At 43.9% G+C, this 21,802-nt stretch overlaps 1 protein-coding gene across 2 annotated transcripts in view; it reads left to right on the top strand.

Annotated features, from left to right (window-relative positions):
- Positions 1-9,573, top strand: part of LOC133649631 (transmembrane protein 218-like) — a 37,794-nt gene extending 28,221 nt beyond the window's left edge. The window contains exons 3-4 of one of the 2 annotated variants that reach the window (XM_062046257.1): positions 7,914-7,958; positions 9,464-9,573. In XM_062046257.1, coding sequence (XP_061902241.1) covers positions 7,914-7,958; positions 9,464-9,493 — 75 coding nt within the window. In that variant the 3' untranslated portion in view covers positions 9,494-9,573. Of the gene's footprint in view, positions 1-7,913; positions 8,341-9,463 lie in introns of those variants that run through there. The other variant, XM_062046256.1, reaches the window with a different exon arrangement.
- The last annotated feature ends 12,229 nt before the right edge of the window (positions 9,574-21,802 follow it).

The raw sequence follows: 21,802 nt of genomic DNA, 5'->3' as shown, positions 1-21,802 counted from the left end.
TTGTAGTCCCTCCATCATCTCCATGACATCAGTTAGCTGGCAGTGAGCGGTTTGGAGCTGCAGGGCTAATGTGTTCTTCTCTTCTGACATCTTTGACAACTGAACAGAGAGGCCGTTCCTCTCATGCAGAGCACTGTTCAGCTTCTGTGCTGCACAAGACGCTTCTACTTTTGCTGTTTTAACTTGGCCAGGAGGTCAGAGGTCAACTCTTTCCTTAGTGCAAGGTCAGAGTTCAGGAGCTCAATCTCAGAGTGCAGGGCCTGGACTTTCTCTTCTTGCGCTGAGAGCTTGTCCTTGTCCTGGTTATGTTGTAACTGCACAACTACTTCTGTCTCACTGGCAGCCTTATTGGGCTGGGTTGAGGGTTCCTCCATTCTGTACTCGGCCCCGAGGAAGTGCATTCGGGTCTGGCTGGGATTAGCACTCTTCAGGTTGATAGGGCCTTGTAGAGTCCAACCAAGTGGGGTGTCCAGGGCGACGGGGCAGCCACATGGGCCTGGGAGGATGCGCATTGGGAGGGTCAGCCTTGCTTGATCGGACCCGATTAGGATGGTCGGTACCACTTCTTCTTCTTGATCAAGCCTCAACTTTGCCAGATGGGGGTACTTTGCCTTGAGCGCCTTTATTGGGTAGCCATAGTTAGAAAGGCTCACATCAGCCGCGGTGAACACATCGCGCAGGGGGTGCACTTCTCCTGGTCGCCTCTTTGCCATGATCTCCAGGGACACTATCTCACCCGCGACCTGGGTGGGCTTGGGTCGGATGGTGAGGATCTTCATTTGATGAGGATGACCTTTGAGCCCGAGGGCGGTGGCTGCCTCCTTCATCAGGATTGTGCACTCTGCACCGTCATCAATGATGGCATAGGTGGACATCTCCCTCCCATCATGGCGTAGGATGACCGGCACCATCTTGAGTAACACTCGGGGGTTGTTACCATGGACTGGGCCTACGTAGTAGGTACGACCCTCCTGGATCTCACTGGATAGGTCCCGGGGGTACTCTCCGGTCTCCGGCTTGTCGCTTCTGTTATTGAGGTCGTGGAGGACTATGAGGTGTATCCTGCCGCATTCCTTAATGCGACAAGGCCTCTTCAGGGTGCATTGCTTGGCCATGTGCTCACGGGCGCACCTCCAACATCGCTTGTTGTCCTTGATCCACTGTTTCCTCTCTTCGGTGTTATTCTTCACAAACTCTGGACAGTGTTCAAGCCAGTGGGGGCCCGTGCAACACGGGCAAGGTGGTTGAGGCTTCTTATCACCTTGCTTAGGGCCGCCCCACTCTCCGTGGGGGGTATCCCTCTCCTCCTCAGTGTCAGCCCCTGGGATCGTCGTCATCACCCGGACTGACCCTTCCTTCCTCTTGGTTGCTCGATTGGTCCATTCGTGTCCGCCGTACTTCGGCTCAGCTTTTGTTGGGAGACGGATGTGCTTTACCTCACTTCTCAAAAAGTCAGATAGCTCCTCCAAGCTGGCTGCTGGCTGGTCGGGATGGAGCTGGTCGTGGCGCAGCCGGAACCTTTCCTCTCGATGTCTGGGCAGCTTCCTTATGAAGCGCTCCACGGTGGAGCCTGTGTTCAATTCCCTGGCTCCAGTCGGTCCCTGCAGCTTCAGCATCGTGACCAGAGAGCGGATGCGGAGGGCGTAATCATCCAGGGCTACGTCGGTTCTGATCTCGGGTAACTCCCCGAGGGCTTCAACTTCGTCGAGGATGTGGTCCCATGGACAACCCCAGCGGTGATCTAGTTCGTTCATGCTGTCTGTGTAGGGCGTGAGGGACTTGGCGTGGGAGAAGCAAAGTCTCTTAGCTATTGGTAGCTTGCAATGGAGTTGGAGTGTGAGCCACTTTTGCTGCTCACTGTGGTACGCCTGTGGTTCTCCTAGAAGGTACTCCAAACTCAGCCGCATCTCCCTGTAGTTCTCCCTGCTGTCTTGGGTAAAGAAGGGAACTATGGAGCCAGGCGGGTGAAGAGGAAGTGGGTCATATGGTCCTGCATTACGGCGGGCTGATGGTGATGGTGAGGAGGGGGGAGGGGCGTGTGGATACTGCACCCTACGATCCAAAAGGGAGTCCAAGCGTTCGTCAGGCTCCATTTCCTCCTCGTGTGCGCTCTGGCTTTCTGGGTCCAGCGCTTGAGACCTCTCGATACTCCTTTTCCTTTCCTCTGGCGAGCCAGGCCTTGAGGTCACTCTCGATATCCGGACTGGGGGGGAGGGCTCTGGTTGGCGGGAGAGAGCGAGCTCCAGGCTCTGGACTGCCGCCTTCTCTAGTGCCTCCGCAGTTGTACGGGTTTGCAGCTCCAGGCGCTCCTTGTCAGCGCGGGCTTCTTCGTTCAGACACTCCTCTCTCGCGAGGGCGTCCTGGCGCTGGTTCTCCTGATTGTCAATCAACTGCTGGAGTAACTTCTCAGAGAGTAGACTCTCCATGCTTGATCGTCCTGAGTGGCTGCTACGGTGACTACCCGTACGGCTGCTATGGACGCTGCTACCCCGGCCAGAAGATAGGCGAGACTTTACCTTGGGGGGCTTGCCTTGAGGATCGGAGTTCTTGAAAAACTCCCCCGGATGGAAGGTTCGTGGGTCTGTCCTGTCTAGTGGGGTGGCGGCATCAGGGGGAATTATTTCCTCACCGTTCTGTAAGTCGCCACCTCCTGGTGGATCCTCTTTGCCTTGGCTGACGATTTCTGTCGGCGGGGGAATGACTGCTGTCAGCGGCGGGCCCGCCTTTTCCTGTCTCTCTTCATCCCTTGGTAATGAGGAGAAGGGGTGAATACTGGGTTGCATAGTCGAACCTAATTCTGGTGTTGCAATATTGTTCTCCACCACTTGGGGTGCTTTACTCTCTAAACTACTGGGGCTGTCAGTCTCATCTAGGGTAGTCAAGTGATAGTCCTGTAGTCTAGTGGGTAACCTACGCTCTCTAACAGGGCGTGTTGGTGGTTCTGGTTTTGGGGAGGGGCTTAGGGTTTTCTCACTCTTTTTGGACATCCTAACTGATTAGACTATCCGGCTCGAAGGACCAAAATGTTCGGGAGCCTGTAAAGGACTGTATATTTACTTTAGGGGGATGCTCTAATTTTCACTATTTACCAAATAAAGATAGTCTAGAAGAGAGTGAGAGGACACCACTTATATAGTTAACCAATTTACTATATCATATAATATACAATAATCAGACAATAATAAACACACATTAATTACACTCATACACTCATCAGCACTCACAGGCTACCTCCCCAATGAAACCTCCCGCACTAAACCAATTACACAACACACACACACAGTCCAACCTGGGTCCCTTGGCTGGGCCAGAAGATAGTCTGTTGTGGTCCTGCTGTATCGTTGGTGCACGTAGGGTGGGGGTGGTGAGTTGCAACTGCTGGATACCAAGGGGGCGTTGGAGAGGGGGGACACCTCCCGTTGTAGAGTAGAGAAAGGGGGGGGGGGGGCTCGGCCGTGCTTCCTCTTAGCTCCCTCACGAGTCTAGTCTGGAGCGAGAGGAGAACCAGCCTCGTCCTGGGTCACCTCTCTGTCGACTAGCCCGTGAGCGCGAGCCACTAACACTCGTACCTCGCGCTGTCCACTTCCCTCGCAGCAAGGTAGCCACGATAGCACACAACTAAACTCTACAACGTTCTCCAAACAATAAATAGTCCCAGGGGAGAGTGTCTCTTAACTAAACTTAGTCCGAACGTTGCAGCCAACAAACACAGGTGCGAGCTGCGGTGAGCTAACTAGCGGTTAGCATGCGCTTCACCTCCTACTGGCAACGTGAAGTGCCCTAAACGTCTTTAAACTTAAACTAGTGCACTGGCACTTAACTGTCACTTATAACAAACTTAAACACAACGCTTAGAGTACTAGTTACTTATCTGATCTGCAACTGTGGTGAACTCTATTTCCGGGTAGTATTACCGACGCTCCGCTGCCTGTCAATGCTGGAGCTCTTTTAAACACTTTTCTTACCTGCCGGCGGAAACGGAAGTGCCCGTAACCAAGGCAACCGTAACCGTGGCAACGGTTAAACAACTCTAAAGAAAATACATTACACCTTCCCAAACAACACATATGAAATAGAAATAAATAATAATAATAATTAGTCCCTTAACAGAAATGATCTATCTATAGAACTAAAAAGGGACAATTTACACAAATATGAAAAACCTTCAGAACAAAACCGATACAGATAAATTTCTGTTTCCCAAGACCGATAACTTATTTATATTTCTTTATCGAAACACCATTGTATGTATCAAAACACCACTGGCTTTTCAGGGGGCTGATAATGTACAATGTGCAATGTTTTGTTTTCCTTTCTCGCGTTTGCAGAACAATTAGTTCAAATAGAACGCAAAATGTTTTCTTCTGAAACAATGAAAACGTACCACTGGATTGACGCCATTTTTGTTTACAGTAAGCTCAGGTGGTAGTTTTTTAGTTTACATCAGAAGCAGGAGAACAGGAGCACTTGATTTGCTCACCTTAACCCCCCTACAGCACAATATGAATAATCTTGCCTCATTGGAGTGTTTTCAAATTTTTCTAGCTGAGCTTTTTTACATCCGATTTATCAGTAGGGTATCGTATTTACTTTTATCAGCCTGATAATTATCTTTCCACACTTTCAACACTGCCAACAGTCTTCATCAAACTTTATTTTATGAAGCGCTATTATACATTAAAAAAAATAAAATCTCTTTCTTCCCAAGTTGGCCTCAACCCGGTATGCTGACATTACTGCCCCCCACAGCCCATCCACTGAATCACAGCTCAGGATCCTTCACAAAACTTCTGCTGTTAGACTACTATAAAATCTTGCCAATTGTTTTGCACATTTTGTGTGTTCTGTAATGCTGCTGATTTTGCTGTGATAATTATTTTATAATAGTGATTTCATTTCTTTTTTTGAATTCAGGCACCGTTATCCTGTAATATGTAAACAACACCCACCCTATTAAATACACAAACCATTCCGAAACCTCAATGTCAGCTACGATAGAAGCTGTTATGCATGTTTCCTTAATAAAGTATTCCTCTTTTGTGTATATGTGCCTGCTGCTCTCTCTTATTTATTTATTTTTTATTACGCATTTGCCTGTGTGCACTCGGCATACAAGCTTGCCACAAAGGCCTGCTTTGCTTTATCTTAGCCCAGCAGCAGCACAGAACAAACACCCCCCGCCCCATGTCGCCTCTGGGTTGTGCCAGTAAGCCAGCCAGACCTGCCAAGCAAGCTGCCACCCAATAGAAAAAGGAAGAGAGGAGCCATGTCCTGGCCTGCTAACATGTTCTAGTCTGCGCAAACCCAGATACCATATTAGCAAAAGACAGCCAGCACAATGGGACTCTAAAGCAGGGGTCTTCAACATTTTTGAGGCCAAGTGCCCCCAGACTGATGGACAGGTAGAGCAGGGACCCCCTACTTATATATCTTATATAAAATGCTGTTTTAAATTAAACTGGTCATAAAGGTAAGGTACCTTTGTTATTGTGCAATAACAAGATATTAAAATTATACAGTATAGTGGCACTAATAGCTAGCTGGTAACTAGCGTGCTAATCGCCAGCTGACAATTGGCGCACTAATCGCAAGCTGACAACTGGTGCGTTAATCGCAACTACTGTCGCGCTAATCGCTGTCTGACGACTAGCACGCGATCGCGCCAATTGTTAGCTGAAAACTGGTGCCAAAATCGCTAGCTAACTATTGGCACACTGATCGCTAGCTGACAACTGCCGCATTAACCGTTGGCTAAAGAATTGGTGCGCTAATCTCGAGCAGATTATTGGCGTATTCATCGCTAGCTAACAACATTGGCACCAATCGCTGGCTATCAACTAGCATGCTAATCGCTAGCTGACAGCTAGCACACTAATCGTTAGCTAGCGATAGGTGCACCAGTTTTCTGCTAACTATTGGAGCAGTCATCACTAGCTGAAAACTAGTGCGCTAATAATAATAGTAATGCATCACTAATTTTACAACTGACGTGCTAATCGCTAGCAGACCACTGACACGCTAATCACTAGTGCTAATGCGGTAGTTGTCAGCTAGCAATTAGCGTGGTAGTTGTCAGCTAGCAATTAGCGCACTAGTTGCTAGCTAGTGATTAGCGTGTCAGTTGTCTGCTAGCGATTAGCGCATCAGTTGTAATTGCTAGCTGGCAGCGGGTTCGCTATTTCTTAGTTGACAACTGGCGCACTAATGACTAGCTGGCAATGAGTGCGCTAATCGAAAGCTATCTTAAATGCTTAACATTTAACATTTAATTGAATATTATATAACTTATTCAAGTTGTTAGTTGAAACCTGCAAGGTACAGTGAGTAGGGTGGCCATGTCACTGCCTCTTCTAAACGTCACCACAGTGTGTTGGAGCAATGTTAATATGTATTCATATTGGATTCCTAACCAATCTGGCGCCCTAGGCAAGATTTTAGGTGGCGCCCCCCCACATCGGCAGTGAAGTGTATATACTCACAAGAAACCGAATAGCTTTGTCTTTTACCTTTTTTTAACTTAAAGAAAGCAAATTAACAATCAGAATAGTTAACAAGATTAAAAAAAATATGGATAAATAAATGAATACAAAAAATAAAAAATGAATATATGAAATACAATATTTTTTACATACATAAACACAAAATAAAACGTGTCAACAAGTTGCATAAAATAAATTAAAAATACAATATAAATAAGGCACTGCACAAAACAAGATATCAAACCAGTATGACTTTAACAACTATATTACAAAAAAAGGGGATCCTACAGAGTTCTCTATTTGTGCTTTTTAATATTGCATTAACTAGAATGACTTACAAATTACTGTACACCAGGGAGTACTGTAATTACCTAACGTTACATTATTATTTTCCATAACAATTTAGCCCCCTCCACAATATTAACCCGACGTTAAAACAGAACTAGCTATTTATTGATTAGCAATTGCCGAATCATGTAACATTAGCTTAATGCTAAAAAGCCAGGTTACTATCACATTCTGTAACAGACAAATAATTTCATGTAGGCTAACATTACCTACCTGCTACCTCTGTCTTTTTCTCATTTCTCCCCTTCTTTTCTCTTTTTTCTTCCCTGGGCACCTGACAGTTTTGGCCGTTTTGACATCTTGTGTTGATTTTTTTATGTGGGACGTCCAAAAAGAGTCATGATACGGGAAGGGAGGGGGCGCACCGTGCCGGGGGAGGGGGGGCGTAATGTTGTAACAAATAATATTTCTATTAAATAGGCTTTACTTTCCATTTTAATTAACGTCGGATTATTTTATGTATTTAGAAATTATAGTACCAATTTTTTTTTTTTTTTTTTTCCTCCAACATTTGTGGCACTGGCGTGGCGCCCCCTGATGGACGGCGCCCTTTGCATTTGCCTATACGGCCTATGCCACGGGCTGGCCCTGATGTATTTAAACACATTTACATTTGTAGAAAAATTGCATGGGCAAAATAAAAAAAGACTGATCAACCAAAAATATCACAACCCCCCCTGATGTTGAAGACTTCTGATCTAGACCACAAGGAAGTGTTTTAAATGTTGCTGAAAATCATCATAGGTTCCCATAGATTTCTGTACTATGGTTCTCAGTAAGTGCAGTTGTATGTTTGATCAAGTTCAGACCCAAGATAATGATACTTTGTGCCTTTACTTATTTTTATGTCTGTTCATTCATAGCATTCTTCCTTTTTTATTTTTATTTTTTAAACCTTTTTTGGTGAAAATATGTGCTTATTACTACGTTTCCCATGCATGCGTTTGTGTTGTGAAAGCTCTCTATTGACATCTAGTGGACAAAAGTAAGAAGTACTGAAATGAGACGTCTAATTCCCTGTAAATACATATTTAATGTGGAATTATTTCACAGAAAATAATCGACTCTTCTTCTTCTCCTCTACAGATAGTGGACAGTCTGTTCATCGCTCGCTATGTGCTGCTAACTTTAGTAAGTGTTATCTTTCTCATGGCGTTGTTCATGCTGCTCCCCTTTCATTTTCTGGAGCCCGTCTATGCTAAAGCTTTTAGAACACACTAAAGTTGGCACTTGATCAAATCCGTGATGTAAACAACCTCAAAGAGGACCCAGCAGGAGGCCCACAATCAGAGACTTTCCCATGGTCTACTATTGGTGTGCCTTACATCATTAGGTTTGATTTTAAACCACTTTTATTAAATGGCTCAAAGTATTACATGTCATGCATTAATAAATAAATGTATGTCTTTGAAACAGACATTTCTTCATGGATCCATTTGTGTTTGAGTTGGTTTTATTTGTAAAATTATTATTATTTTTGTAATTATTAGTATACAGTTCACTGATGTTTAAAACAAATAAATGGGTGCAATTGTGAATACATTTTTTGTACATGAATTATTCTGTTATTATTTAAAAAAATAAAAATTAATAAATAAGTAATTTAAATCCTCGCTGGTTTTCCTGGACACACACCAGAAAACAACATGACACTGAAAATGAGACACATGCAATGTGAGGCTCACAACTAATCCAACTAAATAAACACCAGCACATCTACTATTTCAAATGGTCACTATTTATTTGTATATTAGTGCTGTCATCCTTTTTATTAATTCCAGTAAATTAGTTGTGTGCATAATTCAAAATAAGTAATAATAAAAAAAAGACCCCAGTATTTTGACACAATTGCAATTTTATTATCAGATTGTCATCCAGGATTTTTAAAAAATGTTTTACTTGTAAGCACTTTATTTATTTGCTAGAACTTGGTAACAGTTGATTTATATTATGTTGCTTCTATTCACAGTTAAAAGGGTATAACTAATAAACATGTAATAATGTGTTCTACATGGAGTGCCCGGAACTTTAAATACGCAGACATAGTTTCCGCACGGCCGCTGGAACAGAGCGCACATTAGAGCGGAGGTGTGTGGGTGATCTGTGTGGCAGCGAACAGTGGAAAGTATTTATTTTTGGAGTTATTGCACACATGTTAAAAGTGTAATTGCAATGTTGATGATGTGCACTTATTATAAAAAAGAATGACGGTTATGGAGAAAAAATCTTTCTTTTTTTTCAACTATTTTCCCTAAATTACACATGGAGGCTAAAAAGTGTGTTTTAGCCGTTTAATCAAACAAACTATTCCAGGGATTCTCAAACAGTAGTATGTGTACCACTAGTGGTACGTGGGCTCTATCTAGTGGTACGCCAACAATTTGAATCATTATTTAACCCTTGTGTGGTGTTCATATTGTTGTTACTCAGCCAGTGTTTGTGGGTCTGATGGACCCGTTGCATTTTGTGGCTTTTAATGCCTCACAATCAAACACTTTTAGGTTAAAATACTGACTTATCCCAAAAAACATCTGTAATGAAGTGCTTCGAGAGGCTAGTAAAGGAATACATTGTCTCCAGACTTCCCCCCACATTCGACCCATACCAGTTTGCTTATCGCCCTAACCGCTCCACAGAGGACGCCATCTCCTCTGCACTCCACCTGAGCTTAGAACATCTGGAAGGAAAGGACACACACGTGGGGATGTTGTTCCTGGACTTCAGCTCGGCATTCAACACCATCATCCCGCAGCACTTGGTGAGCAAACTGGCCCCCCTTGGATTCAGTACCCCCCTATGCAACTGGCTGCTTGACTTCCTCACAGACAGACCCCAGTCTGTGAGAGTGGGCAACAACACCTCCAGTGCCATCTCCCTGAGCACCGGCTCCCCCCAGGGCTGCGTCCTGAGTCTGCTGCTGTTCACGTTGATGACCCATGACTGCTGCGCCAGGTCCACTACTAACCACATTGTGAAGTATTCGGACGACACGACAGTAGTCGGCCTCATCCGTGACAACAATGACATAGACTACAGGGAGGAGGTGAAACATCTGGTTGACTGGTGCAGAACCAACAACCTGGTCCTGAACGTCGACAAGACCAAAGAGATCATCGTCGACTTCAGGAAGCACCAGTCCAGCCACAATCCACTCTACATCAACGGCACAGAGGTGGAGATGGTAAGCAGCACCAAGTTTCTGGGGGTGCAGATAACTGACAATATGACCTGGTCCCTACACACCAGAGCTCTTGTAAAAAGAGCTCAGCAGCACATGCACTTTTTGCATGTGCTGCTTCTCACCACATTCTACAGAGGCACTATAGGGAGCCTGCTGACCAACTGCATCTCTGTCTGGACTGGAGCCTGCAGTGCCTCAGACTGGAAGTCTCTCCAGAGAGTGGTGAGGACGGCGGAAAAGATCATCAGGACTCCTCTTCCTCCTATCCAGGAGATCGCAAAAAGCAGCTGCCAGAGACTCCTCCCACCCCCACCAAGGACTGTTTTCACTGCTGGACTCTAGAAAGAGGTTCCGCAGCGTCCGTAGCAGAACCTCCAGGTTCTGTAACAGCTTCTTCCCTCAGGCCATAAGACTCTTGAACGCATCATAATAATCCCCTAAATTCCCCCAAAAAATGGATTATCTGGCTGGAATATAAAGCTAATATAACATACATCCATAAACGTGGATGCATATGCAAAAGTGCGATATATTTATCTGTACAGTAATCTATTTATTTATATCTGCACCTTATTGCTTTTTTATCCTGCACTACCATGAGCTAATGCAACAAAATGTTGTTCTTATCTGTACTGTACAGTTCAAATTTGAATGACAATAAAAAGTAAGTCTAAGTCTAAGACCCACAAACGCTGGCTGAGTAACAACAATATGAACGTTGCATGGACATTTATCTGCCAGTTTCTGCATCCCACAGAGATTCTTCTTTTGTGTTTCTGCACCTGCGGTTCCCACACAAGGTTACAACATTGTTTGTCAACACTGTCTGCTCTCATTTTCTCGCACATTTGACCCTCTGATGTTCTGTGTACCTACACTCTGTCCTCCCTGTCTAGGCCTGCTGTGTGTGTGTGTGTGTGTGTGTGTGTGTGTGTGTGTGTGTGTGTGTGTGTGTGTGTGTGTGTGTGTGTGTGTGTGTGTGTGTGTGTGTTTGTGTGTGTGGTACACAGAACATCAATTTCCACAGTTCTATTAGCCCCCGGGTCCAGTGGACCCGAACATCTTATATGTAATAGAAATGTGTAGGGAGTGTGTATGGTGTGTGTTCAATAAATATGTATTCTGATATATGTTCTTCACAGAAAATGAGCCAAAGCCAGTGAGTCTTAGTTTGAAAAATTAATTAATTGTATAATTTTCTTTTGATAAAAATCGAAAACGGGTCCCACAGACCCGAACACCACACAAGGGTTAAGTACACTGTTTTATTTTCCTATATTCAAATACACTGTTACTGTTCAACCTGTGTGTAATGTTACAGTGTCACTGTTCAATAAAACCTCTGTCTTGTTAATAATTTCATTTGCAATGATGACCTAGCAAAGAGGCAGCAATGACATGTTAGAGATGATACAATGTGAGGATAATCTCATCGTCTCTCATTCACCTACAAAAATGATCGCAATGGATTTCTCCCAACAATTCACAAATGCTCTTAACGTGTGGAGGTAAATGTGTTAGAACATAAATGAATGGATGGACAAACACTTTTCAAGCATGAAACATATACGGAGAATGTCTGCAACTATTATACGACAGAGCAGACAGAGGACAATAATGAAGCCTTTGTTGGTGTTTCTTCCTGTTATTATAACTATATTATTAAAAGACTACAATAATTTGAAAATGAACTCTGAGTATGTGCTTTTAGTGCCACTACTTTAAAGTCTGTGTGGTATAAAACAAGTAAAACATTAATACAGAATGTATTGTGCTTTTTTAGGTTAAAGGCCTACTGAAACCTACTACTACCGACCACGCAGTCTGATAGTTTATATATCAATGATGAAATCTTAACATTAACCGGGTTAACTTATAAAGTGACTTTTAAAACTTCCCGGGAAATATCCGGCTGAAACGTCGCGGTATGATGACGTATGCACGTGACGAAGTCAGAGTAACGGAAGTTATGGTACCCGTAGAATCCTATACAAAAAGCTCTGTTTTCATTTCATAATTCCACAGTATTTTGGACATCTTTTGCAATTTGTTTAATAAACAATGAAGGCTGCAAAGAAGACAGTTGTAGGTGGGATCGGTGTATTAGCAGCGGACTACAGCAACACAACCAGGAGGACTTTGTTGGAGCGCTAGCCGCGCTAGCCGCGCTAGCCGCGCTAGCCGCGCTAGCCGCCGACCTCACCTTGACTTCCTACGTCTCCGGGCCGCCAAACGCATCGGGTGAAGTCCTTCGTCCTTCTGCCGATCGCTGGAACGCAGGTGAGCACGGGTGTTGATGAGTAGATGAGGGCTGGCTGGCGTAGGTGGAGAGCTAATGTTTTTAGCATAGCTCTGTGAGGTCCCGTTGCTAAGTTAGCTTCAATGGCGTCGTTAGCACAGCATTGTTAACCTTCGCCAGCCTGGAAAGCATTAACCGTGTATTTACATGTCCACGGTTTAATAGTATTGTTGATTTTCTATCTATCCTTCCTTCTATCCTTTATTTTTTTGTTTCTATATGCAGTTAAAGCACGATGCTATCACGTTAGCTCGTAGCTAAAGCATTTCGCCGATGTATTGTCGTGGAGATAAAAGGCACTGAATGTCCATTTTGCGTTCTCGACTCTCATTTTCAAGAGGATTTGTTAAATGTTGTGTTTGGATTGCGCCCTTACTCATTGCATTACGGTACCTATTGTGTTGTGCTGTATGTTCTATATGTTTACGGTACGTACACAAGATGTGACGTCATTACGCTCTCTTTGTGAGACGCGCCATTTTCAGCCGCTACTTGTAATAAATATGCCATTAGGCTAAAGATTAAGAGTATTACTTTATTCTCCGATACGTGTGGACACTGTGCACTGAAACATGACAGGTTATGGGCCCAGGAAGAGTTGGAGGAAGTTTAACGTGACGGATTAACACGGAGCTTCTGTGGACAACTTGGAGATAAAGTGAGTAAAGCTCGGAAGAAGTTTTTCGCGACGCAATACGCGAGATGGCTAACAGAATGGCGACACCAGCCCCGCAACTTCTTTTTGATGGATCAGATGAAAAATATGACCTGTGGGAAACAAGATTTTTAGGTCATCTACACATTCTAAAATTAAAAGAGGCGATCCTGAATGCGCCATCTGGCAATGAAGAAGCTCAAGCTGAACATAGGAGGAAGAATACTGACTGTTATGCTGAACTGATCAGACTCATTGATGACAAAAGCTTATCCTTAATAAGACACGAGGCTGCAGATGATGGCAGACAAGCCCTGAAAATACTGAGAGAACACTACTCCGGAAAAAGTAAGCCGAGGATCATCAATCTGTACACATCACTCACCAAGCTACACATGGGAGAAGGTGAGAATGTTACAGACTACATTATAAGAGCAGAGAACATTATCATGGCCCTAAAAGACGCTGGTGAAACCATGAGTGACGGACTAAATGTAGCCATGGTGATAAATGGGCTACCAGAATCCTTCAAGCCCCTAGCAGTCCATGTAACACAAAATGAAGATACAGTTACATTTGCAGACTTTAAAAGGAGACTAAGAGTTTATGAAGAGAGCGAGAAAATGAAGAAGACAGAATCTACAGACAATGTGATGAAGACCCATGTAAAACAGGGCAGAGGTCCACCAAGGGCACAAGCTGGCAATAGAAAAGATGAAGATGCCAACGTGACGTGCTACAGATGTGGAATAAAGGGGCACAAAGCAAGAAAGTGTTCCAGAAAAGTATGGTGTGGATACTGCAAAAGTAACACACACGAAGAGTCGCTGTGCAAGAAAAAGGGGGAACGAGATGGCGCGAGAAAGGTCGTGGAGGAACGAGACAGCGACCGAAAGGACCATTTCTTCAAGGCAAACGACGCAAGGAATGAGAGACCACCAGGCAGCGTGAAGATGAAAGGCATTATGGTCGACGGAGGAGCAACATCACATATTGTGAATGACATAGAAAAGTTTAAAAGCTTCGATGACACGTTTCAACCTGACTCTCATTCAGTGGAGCTAGCAGACGGAACCAAATGCAGTGGAATAGCACAGAGAAGAGGAACAGCGACCATCTGTCTGCAGGACAGCGCTGGACGACAGCACAGAGCACAACTGAGGGATGCTCTGTACATGCCCACATATCCACATGACATATTTTCCGTGGCGCGTGCCACAAATGGAGGAGCGACGATCACCTTCGAGAAAGGGGACAATCGCATGGTCACAAGGGACGGTAGCAGGTTTGACATACACGAAAGTGGTAATCTGTATTACTTGCCTACTGTTCAAACTGATATTGATCTATGTAAAGTGTGTCATGATGTACAAACATGGCATGAAATTTTAGGCCATTGTAATTATGAAGATGTGCAAAAATTACAAGGTGTAGTGAGAGGCATGGAGATAAAAGGGAGTGCGGCTAAACCAGCACAATTATGTGAAGTGTGCACAAAAGGAAAATTTACCCAGACGAGAAACAAGGAGCCTGACGGGAGGGCTAAGAAACCCTTGGAACTAGTCCACACTGACCTAGCCGGTCCCATGCAAACGCCTAGCATTGATGGTCACAAATATGCACAAATATTTACTGATGACTATTCTGGTACCATGATGGTGTACTTTCTAAGGTCTAAAAGTGATGCAGTGCTCGCAACAGAACGGTTTTTAGCTGACGTAGCACCATACGGTGAGGTTCGGTGCATCAGATCAGATAATGGTTCTGAGTATACAAGCAAAGAGTTCCAGGCACTGTTAATAAGGAATAGGATTAGACATGAAACGTCTGCACCCTATTCACCACACCAAAATGGCACGGCCGAGAGAGGGTGGAGAACCCTTTATGAGATGGGCAGATGCTTACTGCTAGAAAGTAACTTACCAAATAAGCTGTGGAACTACGCAGTACAGACGGCGGCCTATGTACGGAACAGATGCTACTCTAGGCGTACACAGAAAACACCATACGAGTTGTTTGCAGGGAAAGAACCAAACATTTCCAAAATGCAAAAATTTGGATCAGTGTGCTATGCTTACCAGCAACAAGCCAAGGGCAAGCTAGACTCTAGGTGTGAGCAGGGTGTTTTTGTGGGTTACGATAAAAACAGCCCAGCCTACCTAGTGTACTACCCAGAACAAGAGAAAGTTCAGAAACATAGATTGGTAAAATTCACAACCAAAACTGCAACAGAAAAAGAAACACAAACATGTGAGTCATACATGGGGTATGGTGATGTACAACCCAGGGTTAATGAAAGAGAAATTTGTGTTGATGATGACAAGGTTGAAAATGTACCAGATCAAGGTTTACAGGGTGTTTCTGAGACTTTACCTGAACAGACTGAACGCACACAGCCGGGTAGAGTCACTGACACTGTAAACAGAAGGAACCCATCGCGAACCCGGAGGAGGCCGGTTCACTTACAGGAGTTTGAGACTGAGGATACAATGGACAAATTTGTAACATGCGTGGACTCTTGCTACAGAGCAGTATGTGACATTCCTCAAACCTACAAGGAAGCGATAATGTCAAACAAATCAAGGCAGTGGAAAAATGCTATGGATGATGAGGTGAAGTCACTGGAGGAAAACGACACCTTTAGCCTCACCCATTTGCCACCGGGCAAACAGGCAGTGGGGGGAAAATGGGTCTATGCCCTCAAGAGTGACATTGACGGAACAGATAAATACAAAGCGAGGTTCGTAGCGAAAGGCTACAGTCAGAAAAAGGGAACTGACTACAAAGAGACATTTTCACCCACAGCAGACATGACAAGTGTGAGGGTGATCATGCAAAAGGCGGCACAAGAGGAGCTAGTGCTGCACCAGCTTGATGTAAAGACTGCTTATCTTCACGCCCCGATCGATTGCGAAATTTATATCGAACAGCCAGAAGGCTATGAGAAAGAATCAGTCACAGGTGAAAAGCTAGTGTGTAAATTGCACAAGTCTCTCTATGGTTTGAAACAGTCCGGTAGAAATTGGAATGCAATGTTGCACACATGTCTAACTGAGAATGGTTTTGTACAAAATTCTGCTGATCATTGTGTGTACTCACGAGAGGAGCATTATGAGAAAGTGATTTTACTTGTATGGGTAGACGATCTCATCATAGCATCTAAAAACAATGGTGTACTCAACAGTGTGAAAATGATGCTCACTGAAAGATTCAAAATGAAGGATCCAGGAAAATTGAAACATTTTCTGGGAATAGATTTTGACCAAACAAATGGTAAAGTCACAATGTCTCAAGAGAGATATGTTCACAAAATCTTAGAGAGATTTGAAATGCAAAATTGCAAGTCCAGAGAGACTCCATGTGAACCAAAACTAGAGTACACAGGTGATGCACACAAAATGACAGATCAAAGAAGGTTCAGGGAGGCTGTTGGAAGCCTAATCTACTTGTCCACATGCACACGTCCAGACATAAGTTTTGTGGTCAGTAAATTATCCCAATACTTTGCTGAGCCAACAGTCGAACACTGGAACACAGTAAAACATGTGTTTAGATACCTCAAAGGTACAGCAGAAAACAAGTTATGTTTCAAAGGAAATAAAACTGAAAAACTGGGATTGAGAGTGTACAGTGACGCTGACTGGGCGTCAGATGTGTCTGACAGGAGAAGCACATCAGGTTATTGTGCTAGTCTAAGCGAAGGTAGCTCTCTAATCTCATGGAAAACAAGAAAACAAGCTACTGTTGCTTTATCTACATGTGAGGCAGAGTACATGTCTTTGGCATCAGCCATTCAAGAATGTATCTACCTAGGACAGCTACTCAGAGGCATTGACAATTACCCTTATGCACAAACAAAGGTATTTGAAGATAATCAAGGCACTATTGCACTAGCCAAAAACCCAGTGAACAGGCAACGGTGTAAACACATAGATATCAAATACCATTTCATAAGGGAAACTATAAAAAGTGGCAGAGTGATTTTGGAGTACTGTCCTACTGAAAATATGATTGCCGATGTTCTGACAAAGCCAGCCACCAAGATGAAGCTAAAAAGGTTCAAACAGGACATGTTTGGCACTTAGAAGTGCAGTGTGTTTTTCTGTTTATTGGGGAAGGGACAACATGTGATCCCTATTTTCTTTTCTTGCATTGTAATTTTTTCTCAAGGTAACCAAGTGAGTTAATGGCGAGTGGGGGTGTTAAATGTTGTGTTTGGATTGCGCCCTTACTCATTGCATTACGGTACCTATTGTGTTGTGCTGTATGTTCTATATGTTTACGGTACGTACACAGGATGTGACGTCATTACGCTCTCTTTGTGAGACGCGCCATTTTCAGCCGCTACTTGTAATAAATATGCCATTAGGCTAAAGATTAAGAGTATTACTTTATTCTCCGATACGTGTGGACACTGTGCACTGAAACGTGACAGGATATAGTATCCGAGGTGGTTTAAAATACAAATCCGTGATCCACAGTAAAAAAAGGAGAGTGTGGAATCCAATGAGCCAGCTTGTACCTAAGTTACGGTCAGAGCGAAAAAAGATACGTCCATCACTGTCTCTCAAGTCCTTCACTGTAACGTTCCTCATCTACGAATCTTTCATCCTCGCTCAAATTAATGGGGTAATCATCACTTTCTCGGTCTGAATCTCTCTCGCTCCATTGTAAACAATGGGGAATTGTGAGGAATACTAGCTCCTGTGACGTCACGCTACTTCCGGTACAGGCAAGGCTTTTTTTTTATCAGCGAGCAAAAGTTGCGAACTTTATCGTCGATTTTCTCTATTAAATCCTTTCAGCAAAAATATGGCAATATCGCGAAATGATCAAGTATGACACATAGAATGGATCTGCTATTCCCGTTTAAATAAAAAAAATCATTTCAGTAGGCCTTTAAGGTTACTCGGAACACTTAAAACATTGATAACAAATTCATAAAATCACCAGTTGAGTCAATGGTATTGAAAAAATACGACTCAGAACATAGTGACTTTCCCCACAACTTTCTCAAAAAGCTGCTGCCAGTTGATGCAATTTAGGCCGCTACAATCACAACGTAAGCCTGCAAAATTCTCGAGGGACTGGATTATAAGTAAAAATGATGATGATATACACTAGGGAATGGATTAATATGGTCCTCCTGGGTGGATCTCATAAGAGAGGAAGAGGGGGTCTAATAATTCTGCAAAGCTGTCTGCTGAAAACGATTAAAAGCGCCACTCTACATAGCAACTGACACTGAGGTCAAAGTGGGAATTGCCACAAAACGCATTTTAAGATATTCAACACTCTGCTGCCATCTGGCAGCTAAAGTCTCAGAGCACACCCCGAATCTTAGGGTTTCTTGGTAAACCCTAGCGAATGTGGCCATATGAATTCCCTTCTTACAATAAATAAATGTAGCAATTGGAATGAAACTCAATATAGCGAGGTAAAAGTAGCGTTTCTTCTTCGCAAAAATATTCGAGTAAAAGTCAAAGTTATGTTGCATTGATATGTAATAATTTCATGTCAAGTCATCATTGAATGGCCCTGATATGTTAAAAGGCATTAATAAATCATGTTATTTCCCAATACCTCTAAAACTGATAACAGTAGTTCAGCCGGGATATGCTCATTTTAAAATTAGATTTACAGCTCCGAAATCTTGTTATTGTTTTAATTTCGATGTCCCGCCCTCTACTATTTGACCAATTACAAAGTCTGTGAGTGTGTCACATCCAGGTTGCCAGTTACACACCGCCACCTTCATATGGCTACTACCACTAGTAAAGTTACTCAACATGTCAGACCTTAGTAAATCTAAAAGGCGTCGTTATGATTCTCAACTTATTCATGACAAAGCCAGGAACAAAACAAGGATTTGTATTGGGGATGCCTTTGAAGGATGGAGACGATTGAAGGCGGAGAAGATTTTTTTCATCTGACGCCAAACTTGCTAATTTCCTCCTTGATAGGTAAGTATGGTATTGATGTTTTTTTTATTACTTTTAATAAATGGAAATGGGTATTTCGTATGTAAACTATATTGTCCAATGCAGTCTCTGATCTTGTTTAACAAAGGTAGTATATTTGTGCAACGAATGCTTAGATAGATAGATAGATAGATAGATAGATAGATAGATAGATAGATAGATAGATAGATAGATAGATAGATAGATAGATAGATAGATAGATAGACAGTACTTTATTGATTCCTTCAGGAGAGTTCCCTCAAGAAAATTTAAATTCCAGCAGCAGTGTACAAAATTGTAAAAAGTAAAAAGTAAATAATGGGGGTATAAATGGAAACAAAATAGAAAAATATTACAATAGAATAAAAATAAAAAGCAACAATGAGAATAAAAATATAACAGTAAAATAAAAATATAACAAGACAAACTAGGCAGTAGTGACCATGTTATGAAAAAGTATTGCACTGTTATTGATTTGCATCCCCTGTCATCCTAGTACCCCCTTCCCCCAGAGAGGAGTTGTACAGTCTAATGGCGTGTGGGACAAAGGAGTTTTTGAGTCTATTAGTCCTACACTTGGGATGAAGCAGTCTAGCACTGAACAGGCTGCTCTGGCTACTGACAACAGTATGCAGAGGGTGACTGGCATCGTCCAGGATGCTCTCTAGTTTTCCCACAGTCCTCTTCTCTGCCATCGTTACCAGTGAGTCCAGTTTTATTCCGATCGTAGAACCGGCCCACCTGATCAGTTTCTCCAGTCTGGAGCTGTCCTTCTTAGATATACTACCCCCCCCCCCCCAGCACACTACGATGTAGTACAGAACACTGGCAACCACAGACTGGTAGTACATCCACAAGAGTTTTTTACAGATGTTGAAGGAGTGCAGCCTCCTCAGGATGTACAGCCTGCTCTGTCCTTTCCTGTACAAGCGGTCCGTGTTAACAGTCCAGTCCAGCTTATTGTCCACCCACACCCCGAGGTACTTGAATGAGTCCATGGTCTGTACCTCGACTCCCTCGATCACAATAGGTTGTGACCTTGGACTCGACCTCCCAAAGTCAATGACCAGCTCCTTGGTCTTTGACGGATTGAGCTGCAAGAGGTTCCTGTGGCACCAGACAACAAAGTCCCTCACCAGCCTCCGAAACTCCTCCTCTCTGCCGTCCCTGATGCACCTGACGATGGCTGTGTCATCCGCTTACTTCTGGATGTGACACAGCTCTGAGTTGTAGCAGAAGTCAGCGGTGTACAGGGTGAACAGAAGAGGGGCCAGCACCGTTCCCTGCGGTGCTCCGGTGCTCCGGTGCTGCTGATCACAGTGTCAGATGTGATGTCCTTCAGTCTGACGTACTGTGGCCTATCGGTGAGGTAGTCTGAAATCCAGGCAACCAGGCAGGGGTCCACTCGCATTCTGTCCAGCTTGTCCTGGAGAAGCCGGGGCTGGATAGTATTAAAGGCACTCGAGAAATCCAGGAACAGGATCCTCACAGCGCCATTTCCCTTATCCATGTGTGAGTGGGCTCGGTGCAACAGGTAAAGGATAGCATCCTCCACACCAACGCCTGCTTGGTACGCAAACTGCAGGCTGTCCTGGGCATGTTGCACCTGTGGTATGAGGAGGCTGAGAAAGAGCCGCTCCATTGTCTTCATTATATGAGAGGTGAGCGCCACTGGTCTGTAGTCGTTCAGCTCACTGGGGCAGTTCTTTTTGGGAACTGGAACAATGCACGACGTCTTCCAGAGGGTGGGCACTCTCCCCAGCTGCAGGCTGAGGTTGAAGATCCGCTGGAGTGGTTCACCCAGTTCTGCAGCACAGGTCTTCAGGAGTTGGGGGCACACCTTGTATGGGCCTGCTGCTTTCCTAGGCTGTAGCTTCCTCAGTTGACCTCTGACCTGGTCCGCAGAGATGACTAATGTCTGCGTAGAGGTGGTGGAGGGGGGTGCTGCCATGGCTGGGGGGAGGTGCGTTGAGGGGAAAAGAAGAGGGGGTGGCTGCGATGGGGAGTGAGGGGTGGAGAGGACACGGGCTGGTTGAACCGGTTGAAGAAGTTATTCATCTCATTGGCCCTCTCTGGCCAATTGGCATGCTAGCCTGGTCAATGACAAATCGACATAAAGGCTAACGGGGGAATTATATGGCCGTTAGCGTGTATGTCGATGTGTCATCCAACTGACAGGGCAAAATATATTTTGGACAAATAAAACCTATGTGGATGTGGGTAGTGTCAGTGCGTATTTCATTCTCAATATGCTGATACGCTGAGGAAATGGGTTACAACATTAGCACAGCTGTCATCATGGCAATGTGAAACGTATTGAGACAGCCAAATCACATGATTAAAGAATTCATAATTCGTGTTTGCATATTGTGGACTACATGTACCAAGTTATATGGAAATCTGAAACGTTTAAAACAGTAGCCTTAGGCATACCTTGGTAAAATGTCTCCTCTTTAGTTTTGGGCCTACATTAGGCTGCTAAGCATGCTCTACTTATTTTCACCTGTATAACCATTGCTAGTGTTGGTTGTAGTTCGTTTTAGTCTTTGTTCTCTGATAGTACTAACAATAACCATATGATTGCCATTTGTTGTGATATTGTACACAGCCATGACGTACTTCTTCCTGAAAATAGCCTAATTCTGTGTAAAGTGTGTTGGTTAGAGACTTGTTATTAAAAAAACACTTGTCTATTCAGCCATTATGGTCCCAGCACCTCAATCCTTAGTAAGAGGCAGTGGAAATTTGAAGTTCCTTGGAGTAGCCCAGTCGATCGAGCTGGATTCGGCTGCGTATCTGGCAACCTCAGTCAGGGAGAGGGGGAGGGGACTATAGAATTTAGCTCCTTTAAAACTACTCTACAAAGTATAATTTATCCAA

Source organism: Entelurus aequoreus, linkage group LG05, assembly GCF_033978785.1.
Source record: "Entelurus aequoreus isolate RoL-2023_Sb linkage group LG05, RoL_Eaeq_v1.1, whole genome shotgun sequence".
Lineage (NCBI taxonomy): Eukaryota > Metazoa > Chordata > Actinopteri > Syngnathiformes > Syngnathidae > Entelurus > Entelurus aequoreus.
Note: the sequence above shows the minus strand (reverse complement) of the source record. Positions and strands in the feature narration are given on the sequence as shown.